Raw genomic sequence first — 17,827 nt, 5'->3', positions numbered from 1 at the left:
ACCTTTTGGACAACGGAGGGAAGTGGTCTGAATTGTCTAGACTGTAGCCGTGTAGATGGCTTTTGAGGAATGCTAAGGGCGTGCTGAAAAACTAGTGCATGTTTCTCTGGGAGAATGTGGAAGTGTGGTGCTGTTCGTAGACATGCTATGCTATCAAGTCTTCTGGACTCTTCAGTCTGGCTCATCTCAGGTGATGGTCTTTGGTTGTCTTGTGCAAGAGAGAGGTAACCACCGTTATCAGGTGCCAGTGGAGATTATCTATATGCCATTTTAGTGCTGTCCCCTGCATAAGAGAGAACTTTAAAAGTACGTCTTTGATACAGAGTAAATAGCACATTTTGGTTTCACTTAGTACTTGGAAAACAAGGTCTGGATCTCAGCCCTGCTTTGTTGGAAGCTGTTGAAGTTTCAACAGTAACCCATTGTGGGCAGTTCATATGCCCAATGTCTCCAACTGCCGACAACTCCAACTAATCATCTACAAAAAACTGCAACTTTGCTTAGTGGGAGGTCATGTCCAGACTTCTTCCATGAATGTGCTTAGCTTACGGGTGGATCTGTATTCTGCCTGGGCATATGAGAACTACCGAGTTCTGTCTGAGGATGGACTGAAATCCATCTGTTGGATGTACTCCTGTTTCATGATTGCAAGGGCTGTCATGCTGCCTTCCATTAACTCTAGTTAGAGTGAAGGAGGAGGCATGGAGGAGAAGATGCTCTTGATCTTGATTGATCCAATTTTGAAGGACCTTATCCTGTTCATGGAGGATGCTGAAAGCTCTTAGTATTCTTGACTACTTCTTTCACGTATGAGCCACCTGACCGTAGGGTACTCAGTCTCACAGTATGGGTGCTGGGTGTTTCTGTGATAGTGATCCTGTTTCTCTAAACTGATTTTTCCTGGTATTGACAACTTTTCCACTAGCTGTATATTCTGTACGTGAACCAGAATTTCCATGTAGCACCTTATTTCTTCGCTTCTAAACATTTTATGGTACATTTTGAAAATGAAGTGGTGCTGGTTTTCTCCCAACAACAAGGTGAGCTTCACTGGGCAATCTCCACTACCTCTGTGGCTGATAAGAGTTTGACTATGTGAACAAATGTCTGTGTGCCTGTGACTCATTACCTGACAGGATCCAAGTTTCTTGCTCTCCATCTCCCTGAATGTCTTTTGAATTCTTTGTGGCAGGAAGTCTCTTGATTTATCTTAATGGGATCAGGGTCTTATGGAAGTTCTAGATTGTCTCTTTGAGTGTGGGAAAAATCCAAGGGTTTTCCTGTCAGTGGCCAAATATGTTTTTGCCCACATATGGAGGGGTTATGAAACTGTTAGTATGGAACTTGTGAGAGAGCTTAGGTGCCTCAGTAACACTGTTGTGCATATTTACTATTTTGGGGGTCTAAACAATGTGGCCATCTAGTGTTCAAGCACCTTGCCATTTTGGTACAAGCAATGCCTGTACAGGTTAGTCATAATTCCAGGTAATTCTAACTGTTGTGAGAATTGTACATGTTGACCTGAGTGAAGAATGAAAGGTTGCTGGCAGTAACTGGTATTCTCCTGAAATGTGCAGCTTTTGTGTGCTTTACTCCCACAGTTGCTTTTTCTGTCCTATCTGTCCCAAGAATCTTTTCAGTATGTTTGAAGAGAATTGAAATGCAGTCAGGTGTTTGCCATGCTGTGTCACGTACCAGAAAGAAGTGGACAAACTAGTTATCCTAGGTCTGGCTGGGATGGAGTTAAATTTTCTTTGTAGCAGCCTGTATGATACTGTACTTTGTGGCTAAAACAGTGTTGATGGCATACTAATGTTTTCGTTGTTGCTCAACAGTGCTTGCATAGGTAAAGGCTTTCTCCTCCCATCACGAGTGGGATAGGGCAGGGCAGGAGGTTGAGAGGGCATACATGCTGAGCAATAAAAGATTAGGGGAAGGAGGAGGAAGGGGGAGATGTTTGTGCTAATGGTGTTTGTCTTCCCAAGCAAGTGCTATGCATGTTTAGACCCTGCTTTCCAGGAACTGGCGGGACATCTGTCTGCCAAAGGGAAGTAGGGAATTACTCTTTATGCTTTACTTGTGCATGCAACTACTTCTTTACCTATTAAATTGTCATTGATCCATGAGGATTCTAACCTACCTTCTATTTTCTGCCCTTCCCCTCTATGTACAGGAGAGGAGAGTGAGAGAGAGGCTGGGTGAGTGTTTGGCTTTTGGCTGGGGTCAACCCCCTATGCCTTTATAGACTTCGTAAAGAAAAAGCTCCTAATTTCTCATGTGGCAGAAAAGGAGTACTGTTAAACTGTAATGCTCTGAGAGCAGTGTCAAATTATGGTTGCTTCTTACTGGTTATTTTTTTTTTTAACCTTATTTTGGAAAGGAGTCTGGGGGATTAGCAGGAGAATATGCACTGAAATTCATTTAATTTGATGTCTTCTGTAAGGGGTAGTGATTTGTGCTTGATCTTGGCATTATAAGGTGGTGTGTTTAGAGATCTAGCATTGACATGGAAGCATTATTGATGCAGGAGAGAACAGTGGTAGGAATGTATTTTTGTGTAGGTCAACTTGTAAAGGAAATTGATATTCCTTCATTTGAGTTTGATATTTGAATTTTAGAAATACGTATTACTGAAAGTGAATATCAATTTAATGTTCAGGAGAATTAAAAGCTTATGACTAGTGTATTTAGGAAATAACCATAATGGGTTTCAGGTCTTGTTGTGGTTTAACCCCAGCTGGCAACTAAGCCCCACACAGCTGGTCGCTCACTCCCCTGCCTTGGGATGGGGGAGAGAATTGTAAGGCTAAAAGTGAGAGAACTCATGGATTGAGATAAAGACAGTTTAATAGGTAAAGCAAAAGCCGTGCACGCAAGCGAAGCGAAACAAGGAATTCATTCACTGCTTCCCATCAGCAGGCAGGTGTTCAGCTGTCTCCAGGAAAGCAGGGCTCCATCAGGTGTAACGGTTACTTGGGAAGACAAATGCCATAACTCGGAACGTCTTTCCACCCCTTCGTTCTTCCCCCAGCTTTATATGCTGAGCATGACTTCATATGGTATGGAATATCCCTTTGGCCAGTTTGGGTCAGCTGTCCCAGCTGTGTCCCCTTCCAGCTTCTTGTGCACCCCCAGCCTTCTTGCTGGCCGGCCAGTATGAGAAGCTGAACAGTCCTTGACTATTTAGCAACAACTGAAAACATCAGTATGTTACCAACATTATTTTCATCCCAAATCAAAAGCATAGACTCATACTAGCTTCCGTGGAGAAAGTTAACTCTATCCCAGCTGAAACAAGCACAGATTTTTATTTTACCATCCTACTAAACCAATATGACGTAATGAATAAAATCAATAAAATGTTGACTTGTATTATTGTAGAGCTACCTTTCTTCTGGATATGGTAGTTAAAATTTTTGACAGGTTTCAGATCATGTGTCCACTTCTCCCAATTCTCATCAGATCCTCAGTGCTGACTGTGTGTTTGGACTTGGTAGTGATAACAATGTGACCAACTTCAGCTGTTAGTGATATCTAGGCAGAAGAGCCACCTGCTGTATGTTGGGAGCAAGTATATGGAACTGAAAATATTGGTGTTCAATGTCAATTTTTATTGACAAATCATTATGGAACATTACTAAACATAAAGAGTGCTGGATCATACCTAAGAAAAGAGGTGTAATTAAGTAGTTAAATGTTTAGTGTACTGTCCACCCCCTTCTCTCCCTCCCCTCTGGGTGTCTTGCTTTGGATCTGTGTTGGTTACCTAGAGGCATGCAGTGGAGTTTAATATTTTTAATAATGTGTTGGTTTAAGCAGGAATGGATGGGACGTGAGTAATGGTGATTGGACTAATATAGGCTACAAAAAATTGTAAAAATTTTTAACAGTGAAGACACAGAATAAGAATTTGTAGTGTAATGGACACTTATAAGCTGAAACTCATCAAGAAAAAAGGTATAATTTATTGCAGATTAAGAGGAGGAGGCTGTAGATGGCTTTCAGTAATGTCAACCTGAATTTAAATTGGAAAAATTAGTCAAATGCAGACAAAGGTACCAACGGGTTTACTAGTAATGTTGCTAATACTTAATACTAAAGTGTATTTGGAAGAATTATAGTCTTTTGTAATGTAGTAATGTATCAGTGTTAGAGATTTCATCTTGCTCTGTTACTTTAAGGATTTTACAAATGCTTTTACTGTTCTTAGAGAGCTGAATTAACCGGACATACTGGCAAACTTTTCAGACTGTTTATGGTATTGAGTCAGGAGAAATAGTTGGTCTTTAGGACTGTGGTGTCGTATTAGAGAGCTTTGGTAGCTACATTGTGCTCTTACTTCTTGTTCACATTCAAAAGGTGATGCTGAACTAATAAGAAAGATGGTAGAAAAGATCAGTGTGTTAAACAGTCCTTGTCTTTATTGCCAGAAAAAAAGACTGAAGTAAGGGGTGAATAATAACTAGTTAATATGAACTAATTTTAGCTATTCCTTTTTCAAAGAAGTGTTGCAGCCAGCAGTTCTTTTCTTTTTTTCTTTAATAAGCAAAAGACAAAAATTGGTGAACAGCAAGTACATGCTAATGGCACAAATGTTAGCACAGATTTCCAAAGTATGTATTAAGCTTCAGGTGCTGTGCATTATATTAAACAAGTATAATGCTAACAAGTGATAAGGAGAAAATATTGAAGGCGGCCTTGTTTTGTCTCTGTTAGTGCTAATTTTAAATATGAAAGAAAAATATCTGTTATAACTTAGCATTTTTAAATGTAGACTTAAATACAGGATCTAATCTTGTGCATCTCAGATCTTGGGTACTTAATGTGATGTTCTCAAACTTGTTTTCTGAAAAATTTTTGCTTTTTTTGTAATTAAATACTATTCTAGAAAACTATAAACTTTTATGTTCACACAACTGTAGAATGAATTTTGTGGGTTTTGTGTTGTGCTTGAATTTGTGTAAGCTTGTACAGGCACATACTGGATTTCGTAACAGTAGCAGTAACCAATAAATGAGTGTTAAAAAGACGTATGTATCTGTGTATTTTTCACCAGGCTTATTCACATTGCTTTTTGTCTATGTTGGTTTTTGTTTTCACTGCCTTTATTGTTTTGTCTTGTCCCAACAATAGTGAAGGGGTTTTTTTTTGTCTTGAGATACACATTTGTGTACAAGAAAACTCTGTTAATTTGTATTACGATATCTGTAGAGGTGTATAAGTGTATTGGTGTAAAAGCTGTACAAAACAGAACTGTTTCGTTTTTTTTTAATTTAAAAAAAAAAAAAATGTGTTCTTTTTCCAGAGCAATGACAATGAAGAGCGCCTGCAGGTTGTAAAACTTCTAGCAAAAATGTTTGGGGCGAAGGATTCAGAGTTGGCATCTCAAAACAAACCACTTTGGCAGTGCTACCTGGGGAGGTATATGCTGGTTTAGTTCCCTTTCTAGGAGGGGAAGAATATTCAGTGAAGTGTAATACAACTTACTGTTTTAAAGTGACACAGCTAAGTGTGAGTTCCCTCCTGCTGCTTTATCTGAATGCTGAAGAGGTTATTTTACATACATCTTCTGCATCTGTGATTCTGCAGAGTGAACAACTACAAATCATCCCTTTTTAGCATTTTTTAACTATCTTTATTGCCATTGTCAAGAAAAAGGAGTAATTTATTTTAATTTCTTCGCAAGTGAAACTGTTCAATGATGGATTAATTCTAAACCAGCATCAAACGACATTTGCAGTATCAAGTAGTATTAGAACTCGTTTTGAGGCTTTTATGTACAGTGTTTTGTATACTGGTTTCAATTTTTTGTAATGGTAGGAGTGCCTTAAAAGAGGTATGTAGTATTTACAATGCTACAAACACATTTAGTCTTTTCTTTTTGAAATATTCTTACTTTGAGATAAAAAATACAGCTGGAGCTTGTAGTCTGGAGAAATTTAAGTATGGTTACTAGGATGAAAATGTTTTTGATATGAGTAAATGAGGATAAACTCTATAAATCATTACAAATGCGGTAGTTTTATCAGTTAGCATTCAATTGTATCAAAATCAGAGTCTTCAAAGAAACTCTACTTTTAAAAGTACAGGAAACTCCATTGAGGGAAGACCTTTTGCTTGAAAATGTATAACTATTTAAAACATTGGATGTAGTCAAAAAATCCCAGATCTAATTGGGCCCAAAGGAAAATGTTTCATTATGTTAGAATGTGAAGCAATGTGAATATGTGCAATCTGTTGTTCATAATTACTGTTTTCAACTAGTTGTGAATCACTTATACATATTTACTTTTTTGTAAGGATTTTAACTAAGTTACAGCTGTGTTATTAAAGGAACCATTCTTAAAATCTCTTTATTTTGAAAATATACCTGGTTTTTACTAAAACAGTTACTCCTTAAAACCTCTGTATTTGATAAGCATTTCAACAGCAATAATCTTCTAAAATTTGATTTTTAATTTGTTTAAAACCAAGCATTTTGAGGATTGCTTGAAAATGCATTTAATTTTTCAAGAGTTGTTTGTAATTCTCATTACATCAATAATTTTACTGTAAAAATACTTATGTCAAAATTAAACATGAGAAAATACTAGTTTTCAAGTATCAAACTTAATTCAGTCTTTTGAAAGGAAATTTTACAGAAGTTGAAGTGATCCTTCTTGGAAGAACTTTGTACTAGGCTAGATGCCCATTTGTTTGTTGTGCCTCATACAGTTTAAAGAGGGTACAAATATTGCTGTCTTATAAAACTTTTAGTTGCTGATACATGGTTCATGGTTAATTACGTGGAGCATTATGGAGAAGATAGTTAAAATAAGTCAGTCATCTTTCTAATAAATAGTTGTTGTCTGCCTGGGAGTTTTTCATGTGTACCAGGAGAGGATAATTCTCTTCACGTTCAGAACAGGAGTTTTTTCTTAAGCTAAAACAGTCTACCTAATACCTGAAAGCAGGGATGTTTTATGCATGTAACTGTGCCTAGGAAGCATAAAAATATTTTCAAAGGTATTTGAGATTGTGTAGAAATAAACTAATTGCTTTGGTAGAAGTGATATTTTTGTTGTTGTAATGCATTGTGTTGTTTCTAAATAGGTTTAATGATATCCATGTACCTATTCGTCTTGAATGTGTGAAATTTGCAAGTCACTGCCTTATGAACCATCCCGACCTAGCAAAAGACTTAACAGGTACCAGATTTATTATAACATTAAAATAAAATTTTAAGTCTCCTGGAAAAGTCAGGAAGCTTAGTTGTGGAGTAACATTGTCAGATGTTGTGGAGGACATAATTGAGGTTGGACTTCTAAGTCACAGAGTCCCTGCCTTCAGTGCTGCTTCTCAGGCTGAGGGGATTGTACGTAAAGAATGCCTTGACCAAAGAGATCATTCTCCCTCTCTTACAGTAGTGGTGTTCCCATCTGCTCTTGAAATTAAGCACCATGGGATCAGGCAAAGACAGCCTGGCTAGCCTAATAGTCATGGCATTTATTAATTAGGGTGCAGAGTGGAGAGTTCACTTCCACAAAGCTGAAATGTGTAAATACTGTGCAGCCACTGTCTAAAACATGACAACAGTCCTTGTAACTATGCCCACAGCTGTTGGTTCCTGCTCTTTCAGATCAAACACAGCCTGTAACTCAAGACTGGCATAGATAGAAGTGTTTAGTATTGGTTGCTCCTGATGTCTTAGTGAAAAAAGAGTAATTAAAGAGAGTGGGTTGGGGTTTTTTCCCCTGAAAGTGTATATGGAGATGATATCTCCCCCTTATCAATAAACTCCTACTTCTTGTAAATTTTTGGTGGTAATATCTTTGTCTATTTGCTCTAAGGAGAGACTCTAAAGGGCTGTTAAGTGCATGGGATTGCTCTCTCCTGCTTGCTGAGTGTTTGTGGAGTTAGACACAAATATAGGCAGGCTAGAGTCATCCCATAGTTACAGGTATTGTTAAGCCAGCTTAAAAAAAAAAAAAAAGTTTCTGGACCTTTCCTTAATGGAATGGTAAAGATATTTAATCTTTAATTATCACAATTGTATTTTCAAGGATATTTTTGGGGGTCTTTTTTACATTGCAGAAAGACTTTGTGCCCCCTCTAATGGTATCCTCTGGGAAATGTAATTTTGCTTGCCCCTCCTCTCTCTCCCCACAGTGCTTATCAGAGTCAAATTGTTGAAAAATTTCTGACTCACTGGTGTTTGTTTGAGACTAGAATTGTTTTGGCATTGTTCTTTGTTTTAGTTTATTTTGTGTTCCTGTGGAAGAAAACTGTTTTTTAAAGAGTCTTACTTGGTTTTCAAATTTCATAACCTCTATAAGTTGCAAAGCTTTATTTCTTGATGTGCTCTTTCAACACTTGTGCCGATTACCAGAAATGCTAATGGCCAATGTTTCAGATGAGACTTGAAAACTTTCACTGGTCATAAGAGAACAGTAACCTCTGGTTAGTTCATTCAGAGTAAACTTTGAATTTTCAATGTTTCTGAATGTTCTCAACGTTTCACTGATGTATGCTGTGTACAGTGATCTTAACTTTTGAGTGCATTTTCCTACCCATTTCTGCTTCTAAAGTAACCTAAACTACATCCTTCTAAAAAGATAAAACTTTGCTATTTTATTTGTCAGCTTTCTAAAATGACAATTGGTAGCCAGCATTTTTTGTGCTTATAACCAGAAATCTTAAAATTTTGATAGTATAAGATTATTGATGCTACCAAATAAGTAGCAATGGGACAAAATAATCTAGAAAAATTGTTTTAAGATTAATAAACTAGGATGTGTCTAAATAAGCATTATAGCTTGGTCAAAGAGCATGCTTTTGAAGTATGTCTCTTGATTTGTGCCCGCTTACAATGCTTACATGGCTTACACTATGGGGTGCTCCTGGAACATGTGAACTAGATTCCTTGTGGATAATACAGAAGTTGTGGTCAGGAGTGCAACTAATGTGCTCCAGCAGCCAAAGGGGATGGAGTCTGCAGGAAGAGAGTAGCCTCTGGCCTGAAGTAAGACTTCCAAAATGTATATAGTGTGGTTATCAAGTTCTCAGCACTGTTGGTTCCACTTTACAGATCCAATTCTGTTTGGCTATAATAGTTGCTAATGTAGATGTAGCCTAACCATTATAAGAAATATTAAAAATGAAAATGTAACCCCATAAGTCTTATTTCCATAATGCCAGAAATGTAAATATTTTATATTCTAAGCAAATATAAAGTTTTACTGACATTCCAGTTAATGTTAGAGAATGACAGAATCATAGAATGGTTTGGGTTGGAAGGGACCTAAAAGGTCATCTAGTTCCAACTCCACTGCCATTGGGCAGGGACACCTTCCACTAGACAAGGTTGCTCTGAGCCCCGTCCAGCCTGGCCTTGAACACTTCCAGCCATGGGGCATCCACAACTTCCCTGGGCAACCTGTTCCAGTGCCTCATCACCATCATAGTGAAGAATTTCTTCCTTATGTCTAATATTTACCCTCTTTCAGTTTAAAGACATTACTCCTTGTCCTGTCACTACAGGCCCTTGTAAAAAGTCCCTCTCCAGCTTTCTTGTAGGCCCCCTTCAGGTACTGGAAGGCTGCAGTAAGATCTGCCCAGAGCCTTCTCTTCTCCAGGCTGAACAACCCTAGCTCTCTCAGCCTGTCCTCATAGGAGGGTGTTCATCCCTCGGATCATTTTTGTGGCCCTCCTCTGGACCTGCTCCAACAGGTCCATGTCTTTCCTGTGCTGAGGGCTCCACATCTAGACACCATATTCCAGGTGGGGTCTCGCCGGAGTGGAGTAGAGTGGGGAGAGAATCACCTCCCTCGACCTGCTGACTACACTTCTTTGGATGCAGCCCAGGATATGGTTGGCCTTCTGGGCTGTGAGTGGACATAGGAGGCTATTGTTTTTTTGCTGTTGATGCTCAAAACAGTAGAAAATAATGTTTTCTGCTTCTGTCAGTTGAGTACTGTCTAGAGAAGGAAAAGTAGCTGAAGTTGTATACTTACTGTGAAATACTTATGCCTTTTTTTTCCAGAATATCTTAAAGTAAGGTCACATGATCCTGAAGAGGCCATAAGACATGATGTTATAGTATCCATAGTTACTGCTGCTAAAAAAGATCTTCTGCTTGTCAATGATCACCTGCTTAATTTTGTCAGAGAACGAACACTGGACAAGCGGGTAAGACATAATTAGTACTAATGATGGCTGTGAGTTATACTTCTAGACTGTAATTCAGCTTTTTAAAAAGCAACACTTCTAGAAAAAAATGCTGAACTAATTTTAAAATGACAAATGAAAATGACTATAATGCAAAAACTTTTGAAGCTGTCTATTCAGTGAGGCATCTTTTGCCCCTGACTGGAATGCCACATTTTTCATTGTGCCGTATTTTTATTTAAGACAGTATGATGATAAAAAAACAGACTGAAGCACAACAGTGTTGTTCCAGTTGTCTAGTTTTAGTAAAATTTTAAAGTGAGATACTTGTAAAAAATTCTAACATTTTTTCATAAGAAATTTTGCAAGCAGGTTTAAGAATTTATTGTAGATCACTGATGAAAAATGTTCCATCATCAGAGGTAGCTAGTTTATCTGCTTTTAAGTAGACCATTGGAAGACTGCAAATCGGTATAGTAGCTTTCAAATTTGAATAGTGTTGAAATTTTGTTTAGGTATGTTTCATTACTTGGTAAAATTTGAGGTTTTCTGGTTATATCAAAGTATGGTAAACAGAGGTGTTGATGGCAAACTTTTAAAACTAATATTATCACTTGATTTTGTTGTTTGGTGACTTGCTTTCCCCTGTTGCACCCATAATACAATCACAAGTATTCAGTATAGACTGTGAGAAAGGATGTTGGCTTAAATTTTTAACAGTTCTGTGTTCGAGGGGCATACTTGCGTAGTAGTTACTGATGTTAAAAGGTGCAGCCTAATAGATATGATGCTACATATGTTCTAATGAGAAAGTGTTGACTCGATTTAACGTTTTTGTAAATTAGATTATTTTATTTTTGTGTAGAATAGGAAATACCTACCAGAAAATTCTGCAGTGTTTTGAGTTTTGAACTGCTAAACTGAGTACTATTTCTTTTTCTCAAGTGGAGAGTGAGGAAGGAAGCTATGATGGGACTTGCACAGATATACAAAAAATACTCATTACAGTCAGAAGCAGGAAAAGAAGCTGCAAAACAGATATCGTGGATCAAAGATAAACTTCTGCATATATATTATCAAAACAGTATTGATGACCGGTAAGTCAGTCGTGAAAGCTAGGTGATTCCATGGATAAGTGTGCTAACTTTTGGCTTAAGTGCTGACAAGATGGCGGAGACTTGATAATTCTGCATGTTTTGATCCAGTGTGTCATCTTATACAGCTGCAGCCAAATGTTCTTCTGTATTGTTTTCTTCTACTTTTTTGTCCTTAAAACCCCAACAACCCAATTCTAAAGGATGAGACAGGTTGGAATATTTCAAAATTTTTAGCTGTACTTCACCACTGCTTGAGTAAAGGAGATTTTTGTTTATATTTCAGTAGCTTGCTAATTTTTATGTTAAAATTCAGTAAGTAAAAGTGCTTTACCAGTCTTGCTTTAGATTTGCATGTTGTTCGTGTATGCTTTAAAGATAAGTCTAGTACATGTAGTGACAACTGTTAAGGCATCTCACTCTGCAAAATGTTAGTTTTTCTGTACTGTAATACAGCCTTGTCCTGAATTTGTGGTGAAAACTGTGCCTCTGTCATACCAGCTATAGTCTTGTATATGGTGGTTCGTACTGAAAAAATAGGTGGTTGCACGTGGGGAACTAGTTTGGAATCTAGTCCGCCTTGACTAATCAAGGCTGTCGTGGTGGCTTTGGAATGAGCCTTTGGTCTTCACAGCATGATCAGATACACATGGCATTGGAAACCCATACAAGTCTTCTCAAAAATTTGCGGCCTCAACAAGTTAACTTGTAAATAAGCAGTTAATTTCATGGTACCATGGAACTGGACAGAACTGTCTGGATCTTCATGTCCAGTCTTACCCACTCACGTTTTTCTTACGCTTCAGGATCTTTTTAGACTGGCTAGGTTTGGGTTTTGACCACCTGCTCCAATTCTGTATAAGGATTCACTGATAACATCTCTTTGGGATGATAATTAAGATACATTGTTCTCTGAAATCCTTTGTTTCCTGTCTAGATTAATACACCTGATTTTGATAATGTCATCTGTTAAATGTCTTACTACTAGCATTAACATTATGACCTCTGTAATGATGTATTTTTGTTTCGTCTATGCTGAGTTATATTGGAAGTAACTCAATCGTTAGGTTTTTTAATAACCTGGTCTGTATGTGCAATAACTGAGCTCTAGATAGGTCTGAGAATTTTTGAATTAATGTTTTAGCTATTCAGGACCACTTAATTCCTTTACAGTTTGAGTTTTTCTTAATCCTCTCTTCCAGGTTACTTGTTGAACGCATCTTTGCTCAGTACATGGTCCCTCACAACTTGGAAACAAATGAACGCATGAAATGTTTGTATTACCTTTACGCAACACTGGATTCAAATGCTGTGAAGTATGTGCTGGTTTTGACTTCTTGCATAATAATTTTGAATATAAATGTTATTGTAAATTAATTTTTAAATGTATGAGTAGTGGAAGCCAGCTCACAAAAGTAGTTTACAAACTATCAGAAAACAGAATGTAGCAATAGTATCTGCTTTTCAAGTGGGATTTTAAAAAAACAAACCAAAAACAAACAAACAAAAAAAACCTAAAAAACCCCCCCAAACACCAAAAAAAAACCAACCCACCAACAGCCTAATATGGTGTTTTCTAAGAGGGTGTGGTACCTTTTAACCATAAACAACTGAAAAAAGGGAGTGTCAAAGATCTAGAAAGAAGCTTGAGTGCATGTCAGTCCTGTATCTGAAAAGAGATAGCATAGTGTTGACTAGCCCTAGATCTTACCTGACAACTTCTCAATTAATATTTTCCTCATTTTAGCAGCCAGAGTGACTCAAGAGTGGGAAGGAATTGCTTGTTTGTCTTCCCGCCTTCAATATGCATTTTACTTATGTTACATGCCTTCTCCAGCTTAAAATGGATACATGCCCATGATTTTGACTAATAACAGTTTTACTCCTGTAATGTTCAAAATTTGATTGAAACTAGTTAGTTTTACTTCGGTTTTCATTTAGTAGTACTTCGCTACTTGCAAATCAAGTATAGTGGGCTTTTTCCTCATGAGGGAGACTAGAAAAATATGTCTATGAAAATGGCTCAAAAAATTCCAAAGCCTTCAAATACTACAGAAACTGTTGTTTGAATCCCCTGCATTTCTTGTATTACCTGCCTAAAGATATTATAACTGTAACAAACTAAAACTAAGTATAGTATATTAATAAAAAGTTACTATTCTAGTAATTTTTAGTATAAGTTAAACAAAAATGCAGAATGGATTCTTTTCAGTACTTATTTCAAGCAACAAATAACTTCTGAATTCTACAGTTTTCATAAGCAGCGGTACTCATTTTAAAGACACAGTATGTTCAGTTATAGAATTGACTTTTTACTTGTGGATTCTGAAAGTTTAAATGAAGCTGTGACTTCCATTTTTTTATTTATGTCTTATTTTTCCTGGAAAGTGTGCTAATTTTCAATTTTGTCAAATATCTCTAATGCATCTCTTACAAGTCTAATGATGTCCATTTTTCACAATTTAGTCATCTAGTAGCTGCTTTCTGTGTGCAAGAGAAACATGGTTTTGATGATAAAAATCTTAAACATCTGTTTTAGCCTGCTTCTTGGAATGTTTTTAGAAGAGTGATTTCAGGCTTGTACAAATGAGTTCTTTATAGGCCAAACATTAGTTACTTCCTACTTCTTATAAAGGCAGCGTAGTTAAACATCTGAAATGAAACTTGCTTCAAAAATCTCACTTTGTTCCAATCTAATAAGACCAATCAAATTTTCCATGTCATGCCTTTAGGAAACATTTATCCTTTGCTCACACAACAATGAAAGTTCAGGTGATAAGCACACTTCTGAGTCTGAAGTTGAAAAGAATTTAAAAGCTCTTATTGGGCAGTTGTGTTATTTGTTGAATAGATGGTTTTGACAACTCTTTTAAAACTTTTTATTTTTTAGAGCATTGAATGAAATGTGGAAGTGTCAAAATCTGCTACGACATCAAGTAAAGGATTTAGTTGACCTAATAAAACAACCGAAAGTGAGTTCAATTTATATTTATCCTACAGTGAATATCCATAGTTCTACTTAATATGCTATTTTAAAATTCCATGTTTGACTATCTCAAGCTTAATTTCAATGACAGATGGAAAATATTGTGCAAACAGACTGATATTCCATTAGACTACACTTGCAGTAGGAAGTGTGTATACATTTTGTTAGTAAAATGGAAGTAGAAGGGGTGTTACCGAAATTTTTAAAATATTTTACCAATCATTTGATACTAAAATATTTGCTGCCGGTGCTTGAGGTACATCTTGCCAGGATTGTTCTGGCTCTTGAAAGAGGAGGAAAAAACAGTGTATTATTTTTGACTGACAAATAGAGTAATTTAAGGGAAAAAAAAAAGTACTTATACACCCTAATGTCTTATGTATGATTAGTAACATACAAGAAATATTCATATTTTCATCCCAAGAGGTCACTTGTTTCTCTTCCCTCTTAGAAACTTCTTAAATGTTGTATTGGAGATACCAGGCTACAACTGAATTCTTTGTTTACAAATTTGCTCAGAAGGAAATAAAAAATCAACATTTATTGAGCATTTAGGATATTCTCATAAAGTAAAATTTAGATTTGTTGTAGTTGTATATATGTACATATTCATGTTTGGGGGGAAAAAAATCACAAGATGAAATCATGGATATAATTTGGGATGTGATTAAAACTTGACTTTAATGCTAAAAGTGTAATTTTTTGCTTTTTTTAATAGAAATAATGTGTAGTAGAAAGTGTTGCCACACTTGCATTCATATATATGTGCGCGTGAGTCATGGGAAACAAAAATACAGAATATATGTGTATATACTTATATACCACAGTAAAATTAATGAGTTCTTCTGACTGAATTATCCACTTGCTGGAATTAACTGATCCAGGAAGAGTGGGTAACTGTGTGGTTGGATTATTTAATGTATCTGCTTAGAAATACTGCTGTTTTGCAGACAGAGAAAGACTTATTAGATCAAAATGCATCCCTTACTGTTTCAGTGTTGATTGCAGTGAAATTACTAATTTTGACTTAGTGCATTTAAAACATGCTGTAATGTTGTATTAAATTCTAGGTGCAGTAATTGGTAGTACAACAATACTTCATTGTGTTTCGGTGACGGTATTGAAATATTTTTTTGTGTACTGTTTTACATTCTTTGGTGTAGTCTAAATACACGTATGCATTTAAAAACTGAGTTAGTTTCTTGATATTTTCTGCATTTCAGCTGGAAGTGAAATTTCAACTTTTCCTTCCGTTTTCAGGGACATGTAATGAAACCTCTCTCAGTTGTAAAATATCAAATATGATACAGAGTTAAACATGTAGATTTTGATAAATGCCAGCATAAGCATCACATTCAAAACAGTGTATGCTGTTGACATGTTTGCATTTGTCCATGTGGCTTTCATCCTATCTTTTGCTATTACGTGCTAATTATTTACACTTGAATATTCTTTTGAGTGCAGAACTGCATGGGGACTTGTGACAGCCTGAGATGCTCTTGCAGGCAACAAAACAGTTTTGAATCAGGGAATGGTACTTAAATTAGCTTATTGTCAATTAACAAACTTTTAATTATCGATTTTGGCATTGAGAAATAAAAGTGAACAAACAAGCTCTTAGAATGACAGCCTTCTGCTCCCCTTTGGACACCTCTTCCCTGCTTTGCAGTCTCCAGGCCCCAGGTTGCTGTGCTCAGTCCCTTCGGTGAGGTGATGGCAGCACAGGAGAAGGAGGTCAGGGCATGGTGGTTCCTTTCCTTTTGCTGTTCCTCGTTTCTTACCCACTGCTCCAGCATGGGTTCTTCCACCGGCTGCAGTCCCTTTAGAATCATACTTTCTCCAGTGTTTCTTCTCTTTAAATGTTTTCTCAGGGGCACCATAGGCTTCTCTGACTGGTTGAAGTTTTGGTTGGTTGGTTTGGTTGTGGAGCTGGCTGGAAATGGCTTTGACTGGTACAGGGCAGTCCCTGACCTCCTCCTGCACAAGTCGCCCCAGCAGCCCTTTGCTACCTCAAACCCTGCCTGTTATGCCCAGTGCAGACTTTTATTTCTGTGATGCTCCTTGTATGGTTTGTTTGTTCTCCCATCCATGTGTTCCCCCTGCAATTGCTAATTCATTTGTATAACTAAATTATTGTGCTTAAGAGTTTATTTTCATAATCATAAACTGAAGGGGCATACAGTCCAAGGCAGTAATAATCTTGAGACAAATATGCATTAGCCATTCAGAGCTGTGGAAACTTTGTTTTCTTTCAGGAAACAAAACTGAAATGAACTAGTAACCTTTTAGAACATGACTTGGTGTTACCGTATGTGCTTTTTCACTTTGGTCTAATTTCTCCACCTAATCATTATAGCTTAATTGTTAATTTGTTCTCCTTTAGATGTTGTCCCTGTGGCAAGTGTAGACATTGTGAGAGCTTCGAGATGAAGAGTATAGGACAAGAAGCAGTGTACAGAAGTTGCCACAAGGAAATTTCGATTAGGTAGTAAGGAAAAAAAGATTGCAGTAAGGGTGATCAAATATGGGAACAGGTAGCACAGAGAGGTGGTGAAATCTTCATCCTTGTAAATACTTAAAATGTAGCTAAGATGAGGCCTGGAGCGAAACCTCATCTAAGTTGGCCCTGCTTTGAGTCGGCAGTTCAACTAGGTGACCTACAGTTGTCGCTTCCAACCTTCATTATTCTGTGACTGTAGATCTTCGAACTTTCCAATCCACTGTCTTTCTCATCTTAGAAGACCTTTTTGCTGTTTAGTGAAACTCTTCAGGCATTCTCCCTGTTTCTTCTTCAGGCTCTGCTCAGTGTAAGCACTATTGAGGAAACTGAAAATGTGTTAAGAAACTTTCCATTTTTGTTGATCATAATTTCTTCCAATCTGAGACAGACCAGGCATCAAACTCACCTTTAAGATGAGTTAATTTCCTGAAGATTAAAAGCATAAATCACAGCTCCTCTTGTTTTCTCCTACCAGCAATGGTATACAGTTAAATAAAATACATAGATTTGCCCGTTCACATGTGGAAAAATGGATGAATTCTGGTTTGTCTGTATTTAGAGTATAAGCTTCATTTGCTGCAGATAGCGGCTCTTCCGATGCTTCCATATTGTGAATGCAAGATAATGTAGATAGTGCCACAATATATCTTCTAAAAAGCAATGTTTCTTGATCTTCTTCAATCTGTCATTATTCAGCGGAGTTACACTACAAGTTAAAAGAATACTTCTGACAAGGGTTGTTTCATGTTTGGCTGAATGATTAGTACTTTGCTCAAATTGAGGTCTGTTTTAATGGGAGCTTTAGCCAGTATTTGAAGACTTAGCCAGTATTAGAAGACCAAACCAGTCAGAACCAAAGAAACTCCACAGTACAGTTTTGGTGTTTTACTTCTGAGTTGCAAGAGGTGTGAATATGGACATTCTGTATCTGTTGATGTCATTATTTGAATCCTGTGAAAGAGATTTTATTTCTGGGTTTTTTTTTTTTTCATTTCTTGTCTTAACATACCTGTTCAGCTGTGACAGCCAAAAGCCCTGAAAATGACAGCATTCTTCCAGCACTAAGAAGTGATGGAAAGTTCCGCCAAAATACTTAATGGC

At 37.0% G+C, this 17,827-nt stretch overlaps 1 protein-coding gene across 2 annotated transcripts in view; it reads left to right on the top strand.

Moving 5' to 3' along the window:
• PDS5B (PDS5 cohesin associated factor B) overlaps window positions 1–17,827 on the top strand; it is a gene marked incomplete at both ends in the record, with an annotated part of 92,667 nt that overhangs the window by 24,205 nt on the left and 50,635 nt on the right. For both annotated transcript variants that reach the window (XM_082013903.1, XM_082013902.1), the window contains 6 exons: window positions 5,306–5,421; window positions 7,093–7,187; window positions 10,022–10,167; window positions 11,092–11,243; window positions 12,443–12,556; window positions 14,131–14,212. In XM_082013903.1, coding sequence (XP_081870029.1) covers window positions 5,306–5,421; window positions 7,093–7,187; window positions 10,022–10,167; window positions 11,092–11,243; window positions 12,443–12,556; window positions 14,131–14,212 — 705 coding nt within the window. The remainder of the gene's footprint in view (window positions 1–5,305; window positions 5,422–7,092; window positions 7,188–10,021; window positions 10,168–11,091; window positions 11,244–12,442; window positions 12,557–14,130; window positions 14,213–17,827) is intronic.

Source organism: Phaethon aethereus, assembly GCF_964289735.1.
Source record: "Phaethon aethereus genome assembly, chromosome: 1".
NCBI lineage: Eukaryota > Metazoa > Chordata > Aves > Phaethontiformes > Phaethontidae > Phaethon > Phaethon aethereus.
This window is presented reverse-complemented; position numbering and strand designations above follow the sequence as displayed.